Source organism: Trichechus manatus, unplaced genomic scaffold (assembly GCF_000243295.1).
Source record: "Trichechus manatus latirostris isolate Lorelei unplaced genomic scaffold, TriManLat1.0 scaffold00070, whole genome shotgun sequence".
NCBI lineage: Eukaryota > Metazoa > Chordata > Mammalia > Sirenia > Trichechidae > Trichechus > Trichechus manatus.
Window position 1 is genome coordinate 13,036,341 of NW_004444006.1, and position 24,039 is coordinate 13,060,379.

General features: G+C 36.8%; 1 protein-coding gene across 4 annotated transcripts in view; it reads right to left on the reverse strand.

Annotated features, from left to right (window-relative positions):
• The window catches only part of ABCB7 (ATP binding cassette subfamily B member 7), a 133,018-nt gene extending 109,351 nt beyond the window's left edge, over positions 1 to 23,667 (reverse strand). For 3 of the 4 annotated variants that reach the window (XR_002824659.1, XM_004380166.3, XM_012556601.2), the window contains exon 1: positions 23,438 to 23,667. Coding sequence is in view for 2 of the 4 variants with exons in the window: in XM_004380166.3 (XP_004380223.1) it covers positions 23,438 to 23,650 (213 nt within the window). In the remaining 2 variants the exon portion in view is untranslated. The remainder of the gene's footprint in view (positions 1 to 23,437) is intronic. The other variant, XM_023734696.1, reaches the window with a different exon arrangement.
• Positions 23,668 to 24,039: the final 372 nt, after the last annotated feature.

Here is a 24,039-nt window from a genome sequence, read left to right on the forward strand (position 1 = left end):
AATGTCATAAAACAGCATGTGTGTTACTGTTACATGAGAAACTATCTGTTCTGTAAGCCTTCACCTGAAGTACAATAAAATATTTAAAAAAAAAAAAGAATAAATGGTGTACATATAGAACTTAAACATGGAGAGGAAATCAAAGCATTACCAATAAATAAAAGACTAGTAGTAACTTAGAGAAATAAAGTTAAATTTCAGGGTAACCCCAAAGGAAGCTAACAAACCTGCCCATCAAAAAAAAAAAACAGAAAAACATAAAAGACTCACCATAAAATCAACGATAATAAAAGAGATGAAAAGAAAATACATAAATAAAAAGAACTCAGCACAGAAAGTTATGTGGAACAAACAAAACATCAACATCACAAAAAAAATGGCAGCAGTAAATTCATATCTATCATTAATTACACTGAATGTACATGGCCTAAATGTACCAGTGAGAGTGGCAGAATGCATTTTAAAAAAAGGATCCAATTATATGCTATCTACAAGAGACACACCTTAGACACAAAGACACAAAACTCAAAGGATGGAAAAAAATGTATCAAGCAAACAATAACCAAAAAAGAGCAGGAGTGGCAATATTAATCTCTGATAAAATAGACTTTAAAGCAAAATCCACCATAAAGGATAAGGAAGAACACCATATGATGATTAAAGGGTCAATATACCAGGAGAACATAACCATAATAAATATATATGCATCCAATCACAGGGCTCCAAAATACATAAAACAAACTCTAACAGCATTGAAAACAGAAGTATAAAGTTCGGCAACAATAGTAGAAGACCTCAACACACCTCTTTCAGTGAAGGACAGAACATCTAGAAAAAAACTCAATAAAGATACAGAAGATCCAAATGTCACAATCAACCAATTCAACCTCATAGACATATACAGAACACTCCACCCAACAGCACAGCGAAGTACATATTCTTTTCCAACGCATGTGGAACATTCTCCAGAACTGACAATATTTCAGGCTGCCAAGTAAGCCTTAACAAAATCCAAAATATTGAAATAATAGAAAGCCACCTTTCCTGATCATAAGTTCATAAAAGTAGAAATCAATAACAGAAACAGCAAGGAAAAAAAAATCCAATACATGGAACTAAACACCTTACTTAAAAACTACTGGGTAATAGAAGCAAACATGGAATCAAAAAATTCCTAGACTCAAATGAGAATGAAAACACATCATAACAAAATCTTTGGGATACCGCAAAGGCAGAGCTCAGGTCAATTTATAGCAACTGATGTACACATCAAAAAAGAAAAAAGGGATAAAATCAAAAAGTTAGCTATACAACTCAAATAGAAAGACAATAGCAGAAGAAGCCCACAGCCATCAGAAGAAAGGAAATAAGAAAGATCAGAGCAGAAATAAATGAAATAGAGATAGAAAAACAATAGGCAGAATCAACAAAACCAAAAGTTGGTTCTTTGAAGGGATCAACAAAATCAATAAATCATTGGCCAAACTGACTAAAGAAAAACAGGAGAGAACACAAACAACTCAAATAAGAAATGAAATGGGGACACTACAATAGACTTACTGAAATAAAAAAAGCATCATAATAGAGAACTATAAAGAACTGTACTTAAACAAAATTGAAAACAGAAGAAATGGACAAATTTCTAGAAACACACTACCTACATAAACTAACACAAACTGAGATAGAAAGACTTTAACACACACAAAACAAGAGAAGACATTGAAAAGGTAACAAATAAACTTCCAACAAAAAAAATCCTGGCCCAGGTGGCTTCACTGGAGAATTTATCAAACACTGTGAGAAGACCTCACACCAGTAGTACTCAAACTATTTCGGAACACAAAAAAGGAAAGGATAATTAAGAATTCATCCCATGAAGTCAGCATAATCCTGATACCAAAACAGGCAAAGAGACCACAAAAAAGAAAATTACAGATCAATATCTCTCGTAAATATAGATGCAAAAATTCTCAACAAAATTCTAGCCAATAAAATCCAGCATCATATTAAAAAAATAATACACAACACAGTAGTATTCATACCAGGTATGCATCTAAACAAGGAGCCCTGGTGGCAGAGAGGTTAAGAGCTCAGCTGCTAACCCAAAGGTTGGCAGTTTGAATCTACCAGCTCCTCCTTGGAAACCCTATGGAGCAGTTCTACCCTGTCCTATAGGTTCACTATGTGTTGGAATAACCCGACGGTAACGGGTTTGGTTTTTTTTTTTTCTTTTTGGTTATGCAAAACCAACAGCCAACACTATTCTCAAAGGAGAAAGGCTGACAAAGTTCACCCTGAGAATGGGAACAAGACAAACATGCCTTTTATCATCACTCCTGTTTAACATTATACTGGAATTACTAGCTAGACAATAAGGCAAGAAAAAGAAATACAGGGTATCCAAATCGTAAGAAAGAAATAAAACTATCCCTATTTGTGGAAGATATGAGACTATACATGGAGAACCCTACAGACGCCACGAGAAAACTACTGGAGCTAACAGATTCACCAGAGTACAGGATATAAGATAAAGATACAAAAATCATTTGAATTCCCATACACTTTATCAGTGAACTATGAAAACAGAATCAGGGAAGTAATACCACTTATAATATCCCCTAAAAAATAAAACAGGAATGAATCTAACCTGGGACGTGAAAAAGGTATACAAAGAAAACTATGAAACACTATGGCAAGAAACCAGAAGAGACCTACATGAGTGGGCATCAGTAGGATACAAACCATAACTAACAATACACAAACACTAGAAGATAAGCTAGATAACCGGGATCTTCTAAAAACTAAACACTTATGCTCATCAAAAGACTTCACCGAAAGAGTAAAAAGAGAACCTACAGACAGGGAAAAAAAAATTGCCTATTACAAATCCAGAAAAGGTCTAATCTCTAAAATCTATAGGTAAATTCAACACCTCTACAACAAAAAGACAAATAACCCAGTCAAAAAATGGGCAAACGATATGAAGAGACATTTCACCAAAGAAGACATTCCGGCGGCAAAGAAACATGAGGAAATGCTCGTGATCGCTAGCCATTAGAGAAATTCAAAACAAAACTACAATGAAATACCATCTCACCCGAAAATTACCGGCACGAATCAAAACAAGAGAAAATAACAAATGTTGGAGAGGCTCCAGGGATACTGGGACCCTTATACACTGCTGGTGGGAATGCAAAATGGTACAACAATTTTGGAAAATGATATGGTGCTTACTTAAAAAGCTAGAAATAAAAATACCATGTGATCCATCAATTCCACTCCTAGGAACATATCCTAGAAAAATAAAAGCCATCACACAAATAAATAGCACATCCATGTTCATTGCAGCATTATTCACAATAACAAAAGGATAGAAACAACCTAACTGCCCATCAACAGATGAATGGATAAACAAACTATGGTACATACACACAATGGACTACTACGCAACGATAAAAAACAATGAGGAATCTGCGAAACATCTCACAACATGGATGAATGTGGAGGGCATTAAGCTGAGTGAAATAAGCCAATCAAAAAAGATAAATATTGTATGAGGCCACTATTATAAAAACTCATGAAAAGGTTTACATGGAAAAACAATCTTTGATGATTTCAAGAGAAGGAAGGGGTGGGGAGGGAGAAACCCTAACTAGACAATAGATAAGTGTTAATTTTGACGAAGAGTAAAACAGTACACGATACTTGGGAATTCAGCATAACTTGACTAAGGCAAAGACACAGAAGATTCATAGACACATCCAAACTCCCTGAGGGACCGAGTTACTGGGCTGAAGGTTGGGGACCATGGTCTTGGGGGATACCTAGCTCAGTTACCATAACATAGTTTATAAATAAGATATTCTACATCCTACTTTGGTGAGTAGCATCTGGGGTCTCAAAAGCTTCTGAGCAGCCACCTAAAGATACTCCACTGGTTGCAACCCATCTGGAGCAAAGGATAATGAAGAAATCAAAGGCAAAAAGAAAATAATAGTCCAAAGAACTAATGGACCACATAAACTCCGGCCTCCACCAGACTGAGTCCAGCACAACTAGATGGTACCTGGCTACCACCACCAACTACTCTGAAATGGATCACAATAGAGTATGCCAGACAGAGGTGAAGAAAAATGTAGAAAATTCAAACTCACAAAAAAAGACCCAACTTACTGGTCTGACACAGACTGGAGAAACCCCGAAAGTACAGCCCCGAGACACCCTTTTAATCCAGTACTGAAGTCTCTCCTGAGGTTCACCCCTCAGCCAAAGACTAGACAAGCCCATAAAACAAACAATAATACACATGCGTCAACCATGAATACGAGACTAAATGTATACACCAGCCCAGGGGCAAGGACAAGAAGGCAGGAAGGGGCAGTAAAGCTGGACAAATGGAAATGGGGAACCCAAGGTCAAGAAGGGGAGAGTGTTGACACATTGTGGGGTTGGAAACCAAGATCACAAAACAATATGTGTATTAATTGTTTAATGACAAATTAATTTGCTCTGAAAACCTCCACCTAAAGCACAATTAAAAAATAATAGTAACTGAAACATGGAATGTACGAAATATGAATCTAGGAAAATTGGAAGTCATCAAAAATGAAACGGAATGCATAAAGATCACTATCCTAAGCATTAGTGAGCTAAAATGGACAGCCACTGGTCATTTTGAATCGGAAAATCATGTGGTCTACTATGCTAGGAATGACTGATTGAAGAGGAAAGGCATCACATTCATCATCAAGAGAAACATTTCAAGATCTATCCTGAAGTACAACGCTGTCTGTGATAAGATATCCATATGCCTATAAGGAAACCCAGTTAATACGACTACTACTCAAATTTACGCACCGTTAATACCAAACACAAAAAAATTGAAGATTTTTCGCAACTTCTGCAATTTGAAATTGATTAAACATGCAATCAAAATGCACTGTAATTACTGGTGATTGTAATTGGAAAGTTGGAAACAAAGAAGGAGGACTGGTAGTTGGAAAATATTGCCTTGGTGATAGAAATAACGCAGGAGATCGCATGACTGAATTTTGCAAGACTGACTTATGCATTGCAAATACCTTTTTTCAACAATAGCCAATATAGACCTGGACCTCATGGGATAGAATACACAAGAATCAAATAGACTACATCTATGGAAAAAGACAATAGCGAAACTCAATATTATCAGTCAGAACAAAGCCAGAGCCGACTGGAGAACAAGCCATCAATTGCTCATATGCAATTTCAAGACGAAGCTAAACAAAATTAAAACAAGTCCACTAAAGCCAAGTATCACCTTAAGTATATCCCACACGAAGTTAGAGACCATTTGACTGTGTGGGTCATAACAAATTATGGATAACAATACAAAGAACTGGGATCCCAGAACACTGAATTGTGCTCATGCGGAAACTGTACATAGACCAAGAGGCAGTAACAGAACAAGAGAATACTGCGTGCTTTAAAATCATGAAAGGTCTACATCAGAGTTGCATCCTTTCACCATATTTATTCAATCTGTGGAGCCCTGGTGGCACAGTGGTTAAGTGCTCCACTGCTAACTGAACCATTGGCAGTTTGAAACCACCAGCCGCTCCGCTGCAGAGAGATGTGGAAGTCTGTGTCCGTAAAGATTTACAGCCATAGAAACCCTATGGGTCAGTTCTACTCTGTTCTACAGGGTCGCTATGAAATCGACTCCATGGCAGTGGTTTTTTTTTTTTAATTCAATCTGAATGCTGAGCAAATAATCCGAGAAGCTGAACTATGTGAAGAAGAATGTGGCATCAGGATTGGAGGAAGACTTATTAACCACTTTCAATATCAGATGACATAACCTTGCTTACTGAAAGTGAAGACGACTTTAAGCACTTACTGATGAAGATCAAAGACTACAGCCTTCAGTACAGACTACACTTCAACATAAAGAAAACAAAAATCCCCACAACTGGACGAATAAGCAACATCATGATAAACGGAGAAAATATTAAAGTTGTCAATAATTTCACTTTACTTGGATCCACAAAAAAACACCCATGGAAGCAGCAGTCAAGAAATCAAACGACATATTGCATTGGGTAAATGTGCTGAAAAGACCTCTTTAAAGTGTTATAAAGCAAAGAAATCACTTTGAGGACTAAGGTGCGCTTGACTCAAGCCATGGTATTTTCAATCGCCTCGTGTGCATGTGAAAGCTAGACAAGGGACAAGGAAGACGGAAGAATCGATGCCTTCGAATTATTGTTGGTGAAGAATACTGAACATACCATATACTGCTAGGAGAATGAACAAATGTGGCTTGGAAAAAGTACAGCCAGAATGCTCCTTAGAAGTGAGGATGGCAAGACTTCATCTCATGAACTTTGGACCTGTTATAAGGAGGGACCTGTCCCTAGAGAAGGACATCATGCCTGGTAGAGAGTCAGCCAAAAAGACGAAGACTCAACGACATGGACTGACAAAGTTTAACATATTCAGCATTTCTCAAGCTGAAAGAACTGAAGAAAAAATTTGACCCTTGAATTGCAACACTGAGGGCAGTAAAATTGAATGATGCAGGAAGCATCAAAGGAAGATGAAAGGAATACACAGTCACTGTACCAAAAAGATTCATCAATGGTTAACCATTTAAGGGGGTAGCATATTATCTCAAGAACTGATAGTACTGAAGGAAAAAATTCAAGCTGCACTGAAGGCATTGGCAAAAAAGAGGCTCCAGGAACTGATGGAATAGCAATTGAGGTGCTTCAACAAATGGATGCAAAAAATGGAAGCACTCGCTCATCTATGCTAAGAAATTTGGAAGACAGCTAGCTGGCCAAGCGACTGGAAGAGATTTATATTAGTGCCACTCCAAAAAAAGATGATCCAATCGAATACAGAAATTATTGAACAATATCATTAATATCAGATGTAAATAAAATTTTGCTGAAGATCATTCAAAAACAGCTGCAGCAGTACATCGACAAGGAACTGTCAGAAATTCACGTTGGATTCAGAAGAGGACGTGGAACGAGAGGTATCACTGCTGATGCCAATGGATCTTGGCTGAAAACAGAGAATACCAGAAAGATGTTTACCTGTGTTTTATTGACTATGCAAAGGCATTCAACTGTGTGGATCATAACAAATTATGAATATCATTGCGAGGAATGGAAATTCCAGAACACTTGAATGTGCTCATGCGGAACCTGTACGTAGACCAAGAAGCAGTCGTTTGAACAGAATAAAGGGATACTGCGTGGTTTAAAACTGGAAAAAGTGTGCAGCAGGGCTGTACTCTTTAACCTTACTTATTCAACCTGGGTGCTGAGAAAATCCGAGACGCTGGACAATATGAAGAACAACGTGGCATTAGGTTTGGAGAAAGACTCATTAACAACCTGCGATATGCAGAATGACACAACCTTGCTTGCCAAAAGTGAAGACAACTTGAAGCACTTACTTATAAAGATCAAAGACTACAGCCTTCAGTATGGATTATGCCTCTACATAAAGAAAACAAAAATCCTCACAACTGGGCCAATAAGCAACATCATAATAAATGGAGAAAATACTGAAGTTGTCAAGGATTTCAATCTTCTTGGATCAATGATCAATATCCAGTCAAGAAATAAAACGACATATTGCATTGGGCAAATCTGCAAAAAAAACCTCTTTTAAATTTTAAAAAGTAAAAGTGACACTTTGATGACTAATGTCCATCTGACCCAAAGCATGGTATTTTCAATCACCTCGTTTACATGCAATAGCTACATAATGTAAAAGGAAGACTGAAGAATAACTGATACATTTGAATTATAGTGTTGGTGAAGAATATTGAATACAAAAACGAACAAATCTGTCCTGGAGGAAATTAGAGCAAGAATGTTACTTAGAAATGAAGGACCCTGGAAAAGGACATCATGCTTGGTAGAGGGTCAGAGAAAAAGAGAAAGACCCTCAACAATGTAGACTGACACCGTGGTTGCAATGATGGGCTCAAACATACCTACAATTATGAGGATGGCACAGGACCGGGCAATGTTTCATTCTGTTATACGTAAGGTTTGTATGAGTCAGAGCCAACTTAATGGCACTTAACAACCATACACCCTAACGCCATATAATTTTTCTCCTATATTACTATCTAAACATTTAATAACTTTGCTTTTCACAATTAGGTTTTAAAATCAACTAAAGTTAATTTTTTATAATATGAGTTAGGGGGCCTATTTTCATTTTATTTCATATAGATAACCAGGAATTCCAGCATCACTTTTTTAAAAAATCCATCTTGTCTCCACTGATCTACAATTACAGCTCTATCACAAATCAAGTTTTCATATGCATATAGGTCTATGTCTTAATCCTCTATTTTGTTTCATGGACAAATGTGTGTCTACACTGGGCCAATACCACAATGTCTGAATTAACTATAGTTTTATAATTCTTGATATTTGGTAAGGCGAGACTCTCCACCCTGTTCTTCAATACCGTCTGACCTATTCTTAGTCCTTTGCACTTCTATATCAATTTTAGAAGAAGATTGTCACTTTCCATAAAATATACCCATCAGAATTTTTAAAAATTTTATTGTGGTAGAATACATATGTAACAAAATATTTACCACTTCAACCGTTTTTTATATGTACAATTCAGTGACATTACGTTCACCATGTTGTACAACCATCATCTGTTTCCAAATCTCCCCTTAACAGAAACTTAGCACCCTTTAAGCAATAACTCCACAATTTCTGCTTCCCGTGTGCCCCTAGTAACCACTGATAAACTTCGGTCTCTATACATCTGCCTATTCTAGATATTTCATGTAAATAAGATTATATAATACTTGTCCTTCTGCGTCTGACTTATTTCACTCAACATAATGTTCTCAAGGTTCATTCATGCCATAGCATTTATTAGAACTATGTTTCTCTTTACGGCTGAGAAATACTCCATTACGTGTACATACCACATTTTGTTTATCCATATGATAAGCATTGCCTGTTAATATTGTTAATATTGTACTCTCCAAATTGATCTATGGACTCAATGAAATTCCTATCAAAATTCCAACTATCATAAGAAGAACAAAGTAGGGGGCCTCACACTACCTGATCTCAGAGCCTACTATACAGCCACAGTATTCAAAACAGCCTGGTACTGGTACAACAGACATACAGACCAATGGGACATAATTGAGAACCCAGATGTAAATCCATCTACCTACAGTCAGCTGATCTTGACAAAGACCAAAGGCCATTAATAGGGAAAAAGACAGTCTCTTTAACAAATGGTACAGGCAAAACTGAATGTTGATCTGTAAAAAAACGAAACAGGACCCATACCTCAAACTATACACAAAAACTAACTCAAAATGGATCAAAGCTCTTAATATAAAACTTAAAATGATAAAGATCATGGAAGAAAAAATGGGGACAACCCTAGGGGCCCTAATATATAGCATAAATTGGATAAAAACCATAACTAACAATGCACAAACACCAGAAGACAAACTAGATAAGCAGGAGTGCCTAAAAATTAAACACTTATGCTCACCATAAGACTTGGGACAGAGTGGGAGAAAAATGTAGAACAAAATTCAAATTCACACATGCAAAAAATGACCAGACTTATTGATCTGGCAGAGACTGAAGGAACCTTCAAGACTATGGCCCCTAGATACCCTTTTAACTCAGAACTGACGCTGCTCCCAAAGATTGCACTTTAGCCAAAGATTAGTAACAGGTCTATATAACAAATAACAAATGTGAGGAATGCGCTTCTTAGTTCAATCATGTATACGAGACCAAATGTGCAATACCTGCCCAAAAGCAATGATGTGAAGGCAGGAAAGGACAGGAAAAATGGAGGGATGGACATGGGGAACCAGGGGTGGGGAAGGAGAGAGTTTTGACACATCAAAGGGATTGCAACCAATTTCACACAATAATTTATAAATCGTTGAATGAATAACTCATTTGCTCTGTAAACTGTTCCCTAAAGCACAATAAAAAATAAATTCTGACTATATTTTAGAAACGGAAAATATGATCCTAAAATTTACATGGAATGGCAAGGGACAAACAATAGCCAGAACAAACATGATTTTAAAAAAAGAAAAATGTTTTTTGTTCTTTTTGGACAACTCAAACTTCCTAATTTCAAAACTTACTATAAATCTACCATGATCAAGACAGTGTGTACTGGCATAAAGAAAGACATATACACCCATGAAATAGAGTGGAGAGTCCAGAAAGAAACCCGTACTTTATGGTCTGTTTATTTCAACAAGGATGCCAAGACCATTCCATGGAGAAATGATACTCTTTTCAAGAAATCATGCTTTGAAAACAGGATATGTAAATAAAGAGTAAATTTGGAACCTCTATCTCAGACTATATACAAAACTTAACATAAAAAGGATCAAAGATCTAATTATAAGAGCTAAAACTATAAAACTCTTAGCAGAAAACAAGTGAAAATCTGCATGACCTTAAATAAGGCAATTTTTTAAAGATATGACACCAAAGGCACAAGCAATCAAATAAAAAAAAAACAGATAAACTAACCATCATCGAAATTAAAAACTTTTGTGCATCAAAGGACACTATCAAGAAAAGGAAAAGACAATCCAGTGAATAGGACAAAATATTTGCAAATCATATAGTTGATAAGGGTCTAATACACAAAATATATGAAGAACTCCTACAACTCAACAATCAAAGGTGCAGCAAGCTACGGCTGCTAACCAAAAGGTCGGTAGTTCAAATCCACCAGCTGCTCCCTGCAAACCCTATGGGGCAGTTCCACTCTCTCCCACAGGGTCACTATGAGTCGGAATCGACTCGATGGCAACAGGTTTGGTTTTCTGATTTAATTTAAAAATAGCAAAGCATTTGAATAGACATTTCTCCAAAGAAGATATACAAATGGCCAATAAGCACATGAAAAGATTCTCAACTTCACTAGTCATCAGGAAAATGTAATACCAATGAGATACCACTTCACACAAACTAGAATGCCTATAGTAATAATATAAAAATGGACTATATGCTACTTAACAAAAAAAGACAAAGAACCCAATCGAAAAATCAGGCAAAGGACTTGAACAGACAGTTCACCAAAGAGGATATTCAAATGGCCAACATAAAAAGATGCTCAACAACATTAGCCATTAGGGAAATGCAAATCAAAACTATAGTGATATATCACCTCACCCCCATTAGAATGGCAATGATAAAAAAAGAAAAACAAGTGTTGGTGAGGTTGTGGAGAAACTGGAACCCTCAACCATTGCTGGTGGGAATGTAAAATGGTACAGCCATTGTGAAAAAGTTTGGCAGTTCCTCAAAAAGATGAACGCAGAATTACCATATGATCCAGCAATCCCAATCCTACATCTGTACCCAGAAGAAGTAAAGGCAGGAACACAAACAGAAACCAGTACACCAATGTTCACTGCTGGCTTTTCACAGTAGCCAAAAGGTGGAAACAACCAAAATGTCCATGAACAGATGAATGGATAAACAAAATGTGGTACATATATATAACGGAATACTACTCACCTGTAAAAAGAAATGAAGTTCTGATGCATACCACAACATGGATGAACCTTAAAAACATTATGCTGAGTGAAATAGGTCAGTTACAAAATGACAAATACTGTATGATTCCACTTACGTGAAATAAGCAAATATAAAGAATCCAAAGATTATTAATTGTTATCAGGGGTGGGAAGGAGGGGGAAAGGGAGAGTTTTTGCTTGATGGGCATTGAGTTTATGTTAATGGTGGAGGAATGTTTTGGAAAAGGATAGCAATAATGGTGGCACAACATGAAAAATGTAATCAATGTCACTGAATTTTTTTTATTATTATTTTATTTTTGGTGAAAATATACATAGCAAACCCCACTCGCATTAAACACTATCTAAACATAATGATCAGTGACACTGGTTACATTCTTCACATTGTGTCAACATTCTCGTTATTTCTGTTCTAGTTGTTTCATTCTCATTTATTAAACTCCCTGCCCTCCAACCTCCTTGTCTATGCTTTAAAAACTGGTGTAACAATAGACACATAGACCAATGGAACAGAATTGAGAGTCCAGAAATAAAAACCCACACGTCTATCGTCAACTAATTTTTGACAAGGGTACTAAGTCCATTCGATAGGAGAAAAAGAGTCTCTTCTTTAAATGGTGCTGGGAAAAATGGATTTCTACATGCAAAAAAATGAAACAGGATCCATGCTTCACACCATACACAAAAACAAATTCCAAATGGATTAAGAACTTAATGTGCAAACTAAAACCATAAAATTCTTAGAAGGCAAGCAGAGACAATGCTGTCAGGCTTAGCTTCCAACAATGGATCATCTAATATAATAACAAAGCAAAAACAGCAAAAGACAAAATGAACAAATGGGACCTCATAAAAATTAAAAACTTTTGTTCAGGAAAAGACTTTACTAAAAAAATGAAGACACGCTACTGACTGGGAGAATATCTTTGGAAATCATACATCTGACAAAAATCTAGTAACCAAAATATATACAAAGCTTTGACAACTAAACAACGAAAAGACAAAAACCTAATCATAAAATGGGCAAATGACTTGAATAGACATTTCACCAAAGAGGACGCTGAAATGGCCACCAAATACATTAAAAGATGCTCAGCGTCAATAGCCATCCAAAAAAAAAAAAACCCACCCGGCTACCACCAATGACCTCCCTGACAGGGAACACAACAGGGAGTCCCTGATGGAGCAGGAGAAAGGTGGGGTGCAGAACTCAAACTCTAGTAAAAAGACCAGACTTAATGGTCTGAGACTGGAAGAACCCCAGAAAGCATGGCCCCCAGACTCTCTGTCAACCCAGAACTAAAACCATTCCCAAGGCCAACTCTTCAAAGATTACACTATACTACGGGATATAAAATGATACTCGTGAAGAGCGTGCTTCTTAGCTCAAATAGATACATGAGACTAAATGAGCAGCTTCTGTCCGGAGGTGGGATGGGAGGGCAGACAGGGTCAGAAGCTGGTTGAATGGACACGGGAAATCACGGGTGGAAAGCGGGAGTGTGCTATCACAGTATAAGGAGAGCAATTAGGGTCACATAACAATGTATGCATAAATTTCTGTATGAGAAACTAACAAATTGTAAACTTTCACTTAAACTACAACAATTAAAAAAAAAAAACCAAACCCGTTGCCATCAAGTCAATTCCGACTCACAGCAACCCTACAGGGCAGAGAAGAACTGCCCCGTAGAGCTTCCAAGGTGCGCCTGGTGGATTTGAACTGCCCACCTTTTGGTTAGCAGCCGTAGCACTTAACCACTACGCCAGCAGGGTTTCCTGTTAGCCGTCAGAGAAATGCAAATCAAAATCAAGATGAGATACCATTTTATTCCCACTAGGATGGCTAAAATAAAAGAAAGAAAGAAAATAACAACTGTTGGCAAGGATGTGGGGAAATTGGAATCCTTACCCATTGCTGGTGGAAATGCAAAATGGTACAGCTGTTGAGGAAAACTGTGGCAGTTCCTCAAAAAACTAAAAATAGAACCACCATATGACCCAACAATTCCACTCATAGGTATATACCCAAGACTTAAATAGAGACTTGTACACCAATGTTCATTGCACGCTATCCACAATAGTCAAAAGGCGGAAACAACCTAAATGCCCATCAACAGATGAATGGATAAACAAAATGTGGTACATACATACAATGGAATACTACTCAGCCAGTAGGAGAAATGAAGTCTTGATACATGCTACAGTACGGATGGAACTGGAAGACATTATGCTGAGTGAAATAAATCAATCACAAAAGAACACATATTGTATAGCTTCACTTATATAAAAAAGATGACAAAAGAACGTATAGAGAACAAAGTTTATTAGTGGTTACTGGGTTGGGGGGAGGAAGGGTTAATGGTGATGGAAAAATCACACTGATTAAGGATAGGGTTGCATGGCCAATGATTATAATTGCTGCCAATAAGCTGTACACCTGTAAAAAGTTGAATTGGCAAAAGTTGTGTGATACATATACTTACAACAATGACAAAAATAAAAAGCTGCTGAAGCTGCTTATGTTCAACCAAACACCTCGTGGAATTTGGTCCCTTGGTTTGGAGGTTTAGGGTCATGCTTTCATGGGATCTCCCTGTCAACTGGACTAATAACATATTTAGTATCTGTTCTACCTCCTAGTCCGATCCGTAGTGCCTGGGGTCTTAAAAGCTTGCAAGTGGCTATCCAAGGCACAATTAGTCTCTATTCACCTGGAGCAACAGAGAAAGAGGGAGAGTCAGGAATAGGAGGAGGATATGGAATGTGTGGGTAATTGCCTCCATGAAAAACTGCCTCCTGTCAGGAGACCAGAAGAACTGGATGGTACCAGGCTACTATTACTGAACATTTTGATCAAAAATTCCATAGAAGAATCCTGATGAAAGGGGGGAAACGCAGAAAAAGAATTTCAAATTCTCATGGACTCCAGACTTCCTGGAGCCATGAAGGTTGGATGAACCCCTGAAATTATATCCCTGAAATAATCTTTAAACCTTAAACCAAAAACATCCTTTGAAGTCTTCTTAAACCAAACAATTTGTTTAGCTTAACTAGTAAAAAATGTCTTTGTTTTCTTTTAAGAACTATATAGGATTAAATTGACAGTAGCAACTTGAAAGATTTGATAGGAACCTTAGGGGGCAGTGAATTTATGTTAATGGAGGAGGAACAACTCAGAAAGGAGGGTGAGAATGGTTACACAACTCGAAAAATGTAAATCAATGCCACTAAATGGTATATGTAGAAACTGTTGAACTGGTGTATGTTTTGCTATGTATATTCTAAACAACAACAAAATAAAATTATATTTAAAAAGTAAGGATGATATGATGATAATGCTGCATCAGCTAGAAATATCAATAAAGAGAAATTTCCAAAAGAACTAAATGAAAATTCTGGAGGTGAAAAGTACAATAATTGATTAAAAAAAAAAGTTCACTAGAGAAGCTCAACAGTAGGTTTGAACTGGCAGAACAAAGAATTAGCAAACTTGAAGACAGATCAATAGATTATGCAAATCAAAGAACAGAAAAAAATTGAAAAAAATGAACAGAGCCTCAAAGAGTTGTAGAACACCATTAAATGCACCAACATATGTGCAATGGGAGTGCCAGAAGTGGAAAGAAATTAGAAGAAAATTATTTGGAAAACTTTTCAAATTTACTGAAAAAAGAATGACCTGCACATCCATGACGCTCAACAAACACACGTCGGATCAACATAAGGAGACTCATAGACACATCAAAGGAAAAATCCTGGAAGTCAAAGAAAAGGAGAAAATCTTAAAAGCAGCAAGAGAAAAAAATGACGTTACTGAAAAGGGAACCAATAAATTAACACCTGACTTCTCAGTAGAAACACTGAACGTCAGAAAGCAGCAGGACAACATAAAGTGCTCAAAGAAAACCACTGTTAACCAAGAATCCTATACCTAGCAAAATTATATTTCAAAAATAAAAATGAAAAACTTTCCCAGATAAATAAAAACTGAGAGAATTTTATGTCAGTAGACCTGCCTTACAAGAAATACTAAAGGAAGTTCTTCAGGCTAAAGCAAGTGACCACAGACAGTAATATGAACACACACAAACAAAAAACAAATATCAATAAAGGTAATTACATAATTACATTAGACAGTATACATGCGTATTTTTCTCCTCTCTTTTCTAAATGATTTATAAAGCAAACGTGGAAAATAATACATAGAGAATGTATTGTTGGGCCCCCGACATACAAGATATGTAATATATGCATAATATATTTGCCAATAACAACATAAAGTCAATGAAAGCAACGCTATAATGGTCTAAAAAAAGACCACAAATGGTAAAATAATAATTGTAACAATTTATTGTTGATTTTTTAACATTAATATAGTATGTAAAAAATAACACCACAAGAAGGGGGGGGAAAGGAATAGGGCTGTATAGGAGTAACATTTCTACACATTACTGGAATTAAGCCAGTATAAATCTGAAGCTGATTCTGGTAAGTTAAATATGGTAAGCCCTAGAGCAACCACTAATAACTAAAAAAATACTTGCAGAAGAACCATAGATGAAATTTAAATGCTACTTTAGAAAATATTCACTCAATAAAGCAGTAAAGGAGAAATAGAGGAGAAAAAAAAGGATGACACATATGGAAAACAAAAATAAGATGGCAGGCATAAATCCAAGTGTATCAATAACATTACAAGTAAACAGATTAAACAATCCAATCAAAAAGCAGAGATTGTCGGGCTACATAAAAACCATAGTCCAAGTATATGTTGTCGACAAGACACATACTTTAGATTAAAAGATACAAATAGATTGAAAGTAGGATGGGAAAATGTATCAGGCAAACAGGATAAAATAGATTTTAAAACAAAAAAAGTTATATAAAGAGCGACATTTTATAATGATAAAATGGTCAATCTATTAGGAAAACATAATAACTATAAACATATATGCACCCAATAACAGAGCACCGAAATACGTGAGGCAAAAACTGAAATTAAAAGACAATTCAATAACAGTTGGAGACTTTAATAACCCACTTTCAAAACTGGCTAGAACAACTGGACAGAAGATCAAAAACGAAAAATACCTGAAAACACTACAAACCAACTAGACATAACAGACATCTATACAACATTCCACCCAACAACAGAATATACATTCTTCTCAAGCGCACATGGAACACTCTCCAGGATAGATCATATACTAGCCTATCAAATGAGTATCAATAAGTTAAAAATGATAGAAATAATGAAAAGCATGTTTTCTAAACACAATGGAATAAAGTTAGAAATCAGCAAGAGGGAAAAATTTGGCAAACTCACAAATATGCAAAAATTAAATGGCACATGCCTAAATAACTAATGAGTGAAAAAAAGGAATCAAAAGGGAAATCAGAAAATACTTTGAGATGAATGAAAATCAAGACACAACATACCAAAACTTATGGGATGCAGTTAAGGCAATCTTGGAGGGAAATTTATATCTGTAAATGCGTACATTAAGAAATAAGAAAAATTTCAAATCAATAACCTAAACTTCTGCATTAAGACACTGGAAAAAGAAGAGCAAACTAAACTTAAAGCAAGCAGAAGGAAAGAAAGTATAAAGATTAGAGGAGAAATGAATAAAATAGAGAATAGAAAATCAATTAAACCAAAAGCTGGTTCTTTGAAAAGATCAACAAAATGGCAAACCTTTAGCTACACTGACTAACAAAAAAGAAAGAAGGCTCAAATTACTACAATCAAAAATGAAGGGGGGGACACTACTACAAACCTTACAAAAATAAGAAAGATTACAAAAGAATACTATGAACAATTCTGAGTGTCACAAGCAGTTAAGCTGGACTACTAGCCAAGGGTTGGCAGTTCGAACCCACTCAGAGGCACCTCAGAAGACAGGCCTGGCGACTTTCTTCCAAAAGGACACAGCCTTGAAAACCCTATGGAGTTCTACTCTGCACACATGAGGTTATGAGTCAGAAAAGATTTGATGGCAACTAAATAACAACATGAACAATTGTATTCCAACAAATTAGGTTACTTAGGTGAAATGGTTAAATTCCTAAAAAGACATAAACCAGTGAAACTGACTCAGAAAAAAATAGACAACCTGAATAAACTTATAACAAGTGAAGAGACTGAATCAGTAATAGAAAAACTACAAAGAAAAGCCCAGGCCCAGATAGCTTCACCACTGAATTCTACCAAACATTCAAGAAACAATAGAAATTCTCCACAAACTCTTCCCGAAAGTAGAAAAGAGAACACTTATCAACCCATTCTATGAGGCCAGTATTACCCTCATACCTGACAACGACATCATAAGAAAAGTACAGACTCTTCTGAATATGGATGCTGAAGTCAACAAAATACTAGCAAACGGAAACTAGTAACAAAAAACAAGAATTATACATCATATCCAAGTGGGATTTATTCCAGGGGTGAAAGGTTGGTTGAATATCTGAAAATCAATTCATGTAATGTATCAATAGAATAAAAAACAAAAATCATATGATCATCTCAATAGATCCAGAAAGGGCATTTGACAAAACCCAACCCCCTTTCATAATAAAAACACTCAACAAACTAGGAATAGACAGGAACTTCCTCAACCTTGTAAAGGGCATTTATAAAAAACCCACAGCTAACAACTCACTCAATGGAAAAAGACTGGATGCTTTCCCCCTCAGATCAGGAACAAGACAAGGATGCTCACTCTCACCACTCATATTTTTTCAGCATGGTACTGGAGTTTCTAGCTAGGGCAAACAGGCAAGAAAAAGGGGGAAAAAAGCATCCAGATTAAAAAGTAAAACTCTCTCTGTTCACAGATGACATGATCTTGTGTACAGAAAATCCTAAGGAATCTACCAAGAAACTATTAGAACTAATAAATGAGTTCAGTGAGGTTTCTGAATACAACATCAATAATAAAAATCAATTGTACTTCTATCCACTTGTAATCAACAATCCGAAAATGAAATTATGCAATTTCACTCATAACAGCATCAAAAAAAAATCTTAGGAATAATTTTAACAAAAGAATTGCAACACTAGACAGAAGTTGTTACTCTGCAACTATAAAACACTGTTGAAAGAAATGAAGAAAGCACTAAATACACATCCCATTTTCATGGATCAGAAGACTCAATATTGCTAAGAAGGCAATACTCTACAAACTAACCTACAGATTCAAAGCAATTCCTACCATAATCCCAGCTGCCTTATTTGTACAAATTGCCAAGCTGATTCTAAATTTGTATAGAATTGGAAAGGATCCAGAATAGCCAAAACCCGTTGCCTTGGAGTCGATTCCGACTCATAGTGACCCTATAGGACAGAGTAGAACTGCTCCATAGAGTTTCCAAGGAGCGCCGGGTTGATATGAACTGCTGCCTTTTTGGTTAGCAGCCATAGCACTTAACCACTACACCACCAGGGTTTCCAGAACAGCCAAAGCAATCCTGAAAAAGAAGAATAAAGTGGGAGAACTCACACTTCCCAATTTCAAAACTCATGACAAAGCAGAAAAAATATCAAAATTAAAAACTTTTGTGATTCAAAGGGCATTATCAAGAGAGTGACAAGACAACCCACAGAATGGGAGAAGAAATTCAGAAATCATGTATCTGATAAGGGACCTGTATCTAGAATATACAAAGAACTCTTACAACTTAATAATAAAAAGATAAATAACTCAATTAAAAAATGGGAAAAGAACTTAAATAGACATTGCTCCAAGGAAGATACACAAATGGCCAAAAAGCACATGTAAACATACTTGACATCTTTCGTCATCAGGGAAATGAAAATGAATACCACAATGATATACCACTTAACATCCAATAGGATGGCTAGAATCAAAATGTCAGATAATAATAACAAGTGTTGGTGAGGATGTGGAGAAATTGAAACCCTCATACACTGCTGGTGGGAACGGAAAACAGTCTAGCAGTTCCTCAAATGATTATACATAGTTACATTTACCAGTTGCTGTCAAGCAATTACAATATGACCCAGTAATTTTACTCCTAGGCATATACCCAAGAGAAATGAAAACATATGTCCACACAAAAACATGTACATAAAAGTTTCTATCAACATTATCTGTAACAGTCAAAAGTTGGAAATAATCCAAATGTCCATTAACTGATGAATGGATGAAGAAAATGTGGTGTATCCATACAATGGAATATTATTCAACCATAAAAAAGAAGTACTGATATATGCCACAAAGTGGATGACCCCTGAAAACATGCAAATATGCAAAGTGAAAGAAGCCAGTTACAAAAGACCACATATGCTATGATTCCATTTATATGTCCAAAATAAGCAAACTTATGGGGACAGAAAGTAGATTAGTAGTTGCTTAAGGCTGGGAGGGGTGGGGGCATAGAGAGGTGATAGCCAAAGGGTACAGAGTTTCCTTTTGAGGTGATGAAAGCATTCTAAAATTTACTGTGGTGATGGCTGTACATATCTATGAATACACTAAAATCCACTGAATTGTACACTTTAAATGGGTGTATTGTTTGGTATTTGAATTATATCTCAATAAAGCTGTTTAAAAAAAACAAATCAAGAAAAAGCGTGATCTGTGTCAGGATCAATACAGCAGAGTTCTTTAAACTTGGATAAATGGTGCTAAGAGAAACTATGATGCCTCAGTTTCTATCATTTAAATATTTATAAAATAAATTTTATTAATATTCTATAAAGTCTCAGGCTGCTAAACAAAAGGTCAGCAGTTTGAATCCACCAGCTGCTCCTTGGAAACCCTATGAGGCAGTTCTACTCTGTCCTGTGGGGTCACTGTGAGTTGGAATCGACTTGACAGCATATTACAACAGTAGAGAGGACACTATATAATAAATATTATCATACAAAATCTTCTAACTTAAGGATTATTTTTATTATTAAGGCATTTCCCTCCATTACTAGTACCTTAGTAATTATTAGACAAGTATCTTTATAACTCAAGAAACATTTTGTGGGGCTACTGTCTGTCAGTCTTATTTACCCTTATATAAGTACCTGACACACAGAAAGCAATAAATGAAGAAATAAATGGCCTTGAAGCCTGTTATTTATCCACACAGGGACTTAGTTTCCTCATCTGCAAAATTAGAGGGGCTGGATATGATAGTCTCTAAATCAGCACTGCCCAACAGAACTTTCTGCAATGATGGAAATATATATCTGTGCTATCCAATACAGTAGCTACTAGTTGCATGTGGCTATTGAGCACTTGAAATGTTCCCAGTGCAACTGAGGAACTAATTTTCTCTTATTTTATTTAAATTTAAATAGTTACATGAGGCTATACCAATATACCTATTGTTGTTATTGTTAGTTGCTGTTGAGTCAGTTTGACTCATAGTGACCCCATGTAACAGAGCAGAACTGCTCTATAGGGTTTTCTTGGAGCCCTGGTGGCGAAGTGGTTAAGAGCTCCGGATGCTAACCAAAAGGTCGGCAATTCGAATCCACCAGCCGCTCCTTGGAAACCCTGTGGGGCAGTTCCACTCTGTCCTATAGGGTCACTATGAGTCGGAATCGACTGGATGGCACACAACAACAACAACAATCTTTAATGAAGCAGAGCTCTAGGTCCTTCTCCCACAAAGTTGCTGGGTAGGTCTGAGCCGCCATTTCAGTTAGCAGCCGAATGCTTAACCATTGCGCTACCAGGGCTCGTTCACATGAGGCTAGTGGCTACCATATTGCACAACACAGCTCTATTGCATGATTCTGGGTGAAAAATACATCTTGCAATGCATTCCAGTAATCACATACATGTGGGTGTGTGTATATACACATGAACAAAAGTTCATAAAACAATACTTCCTTTACTATATGTGAAGCACTGACATTTTCTTTTCCGGTCTACTGAATTTCATCTAAGAAAAGTGCTGATTCGACTCATTAAAATAATTTCATAACACTGTGTACTAAAGTTCCTTTCAGCTATAAAATACTATGCTATATACTAATGATTATCCTAAAAGTATGCATTCAATATTTATTTTGTAATCTTAATAACAGGTCACTAATTAAGTTGAAGGTGCCTCAGGTTACATCAGCTTCAACTCTGAAAGCTTTATAATCATTCCTTGATCCCTGTTAAATGCACATTTAAAAAAAAATCAAATGATGCAATACATTGGGCAAATTTGCTGCAAAAGATCTCTTTAAAGTGTTAAAAAAGCAAAGATGTCACTTTAAGGACTAAGGTGTGCCTGACTCAAGCCATGGTGTTTTCAATCACCTCATGCGCATGTGAAAGCTGGACAATGAATAAGGAAGACCAAAGAAGAACTGATGCCTTTGAATTATGGTATTGGCAAAGAATATTGAATATACCATGGACTGCCAGAAGAACGAACAAATCTGTCTTGGAAGAAGTACAGACAGAATGCTCCTTAGAAGCAAGGGTGGCGAAAATTCATCTCACATACTTTGGACATGTTATCAGGAGGGATCAGTCCCTGGAGAAGGACATCATGCTTGGTGAAGCAGATGGTCAGCAAAAAAGAGGAAGATCCTCAAGGAGATGGATTGACACAGTGGCTGCAACAATGGGCTCAAGCATAACAACGATTGTGAGGATGGTGCAGGATCCAGCAGTGTTTCCTTCTGTTGTACACTGGGTCGCTGAGTCGGAACCGACTCGATGGCATCAAACAACAACAGTCTAGTGTCATCCACTATTCTCACTGCTTGGAATGTTTTCCCCAGTTCTATTAGCAGCATGAGAGCTTCCCTATAATCTGATCCTAATTATCACTATTTCCTCTGGATGCCTATAACCCTTTATTGTTCATACTATGTATCTGATATTTAACTTAATATCTCAGTTTGTTAATTATTCTTGTAATGAACAGGTTCAACCTCCTTAACTAAATTGTACAGTTTTTGAAGGCATAACTGATCTGTTTCTCTTGGTACCATTAACAGACGTTAAATATTTGTCATCGTAGAATAAAAATTTAAGAGGTTATCTGTTCCTCTTACAAAGCTGACAATACTTTAAAGTCATACTGATGAACAAGTAGGGGCAATATATAGAAAATATATATTTTTGTCAATATATAGAAAATAAAAAGATATACTGAAATACATCAAAAACAAATAATCAAAAAACTGTTCTTGAGCGAGAGGTAGTAACAGATGCAAACATAAAGAGACGTGCTACAACCACAGATAGCTACTACATTCATTAGTTAAGGACAAGTAGCCTTATGGCTCCCAAAGGGATCCGTGCACACAGAAAAACAACTGTATTTTCAGATCAACTGGTAGTCATGTTTACATATGAATTCAGGGCGGTCTATCTTTTGGAGAAAAAGATAATTACAGTTTTGGCCTATCAAGGAGCACTGCCTGTCAACAAGGGAGCTAACTGGTGCTAACTCAATTTGCCACTTATTTATAAGTAGCTTGCCGTCATCCTACAGTGTCCAACTTGGTACTTTCGACTGAGTTAAATCTGAACCACAGGCAAATTGGTCCCAAATTCCAAACTCTGGGAAGTTGCCCACTTTGCTTTTTCATTTAGAAAGGTAAGCAGGCGGGAATGGTATCTATCCCAACTCTTAAAGAAAATTCTACGAGTCACCAGGGCCCTACGCGCCCTCTGCCTGGTCACCCCCGCTCCCATTCCCATTTGCAGTCGCCAAAGGTTTTCTTCACCCGCTCTTCTAATTACTAACCCTAACTTGCTTCACTTACTGCTGCTCCGGGTTAGCTCTGACAATCTTCTTGGAACTCTCTCTGACCCGAGGTCACTAGGGCAACCTCTTTCCCCATAGGTCCCGTTACCCTTCACCCTATCTTCCACGTGAACGCCATCTCACCTGGTAGATTCCAGCGCTTCCCGAGGCGCCTAGCTGACGTGACCTCCATTGCGGAACTGACCCGCGAACAGAGACTAGATGCCGGATCAGAATCGCTGAGCGTCGGCGTTTTTCGAAAGTAGCCGCCGCGGCTGCCCAGCGCCAAAAAGGTACAGCGAGCAGCGCCATCTTGAGCGAGGAAAGAGGAACCGAAAGCAGAGGATTGTGGGACATGGGCGGACCAAACACGGCTCCCTTAATCGTCTCTCCCATCCCCCCTCGTTTTCCCAGGACCCAACACCTGAAACAGGTTTTATCTGAGGTGTTTGTTCTTACAAAACCTGGAATATCGAGGAAGCGTTTTCTTTCTTTTTTGTCTTAGAGTTAAATTTGAACGACCAGTTAAATTTGAATTTCACATAAAGAACCAATCATTTTTTAGTTTGAGTATCTCCCAAATACTGCGTTTGCTAAATCTGGCAACCCTATCATGTCCTTCATTCAACTCTTCTCTTACTGCTTCCAACTCAGTACCATGCTCCACTCTCCATTTTCCCTATGCATATTCTTATCTTCACTACTCCGTGGACAATAGTTAGAGTCACATTAAACTACAGGCATTA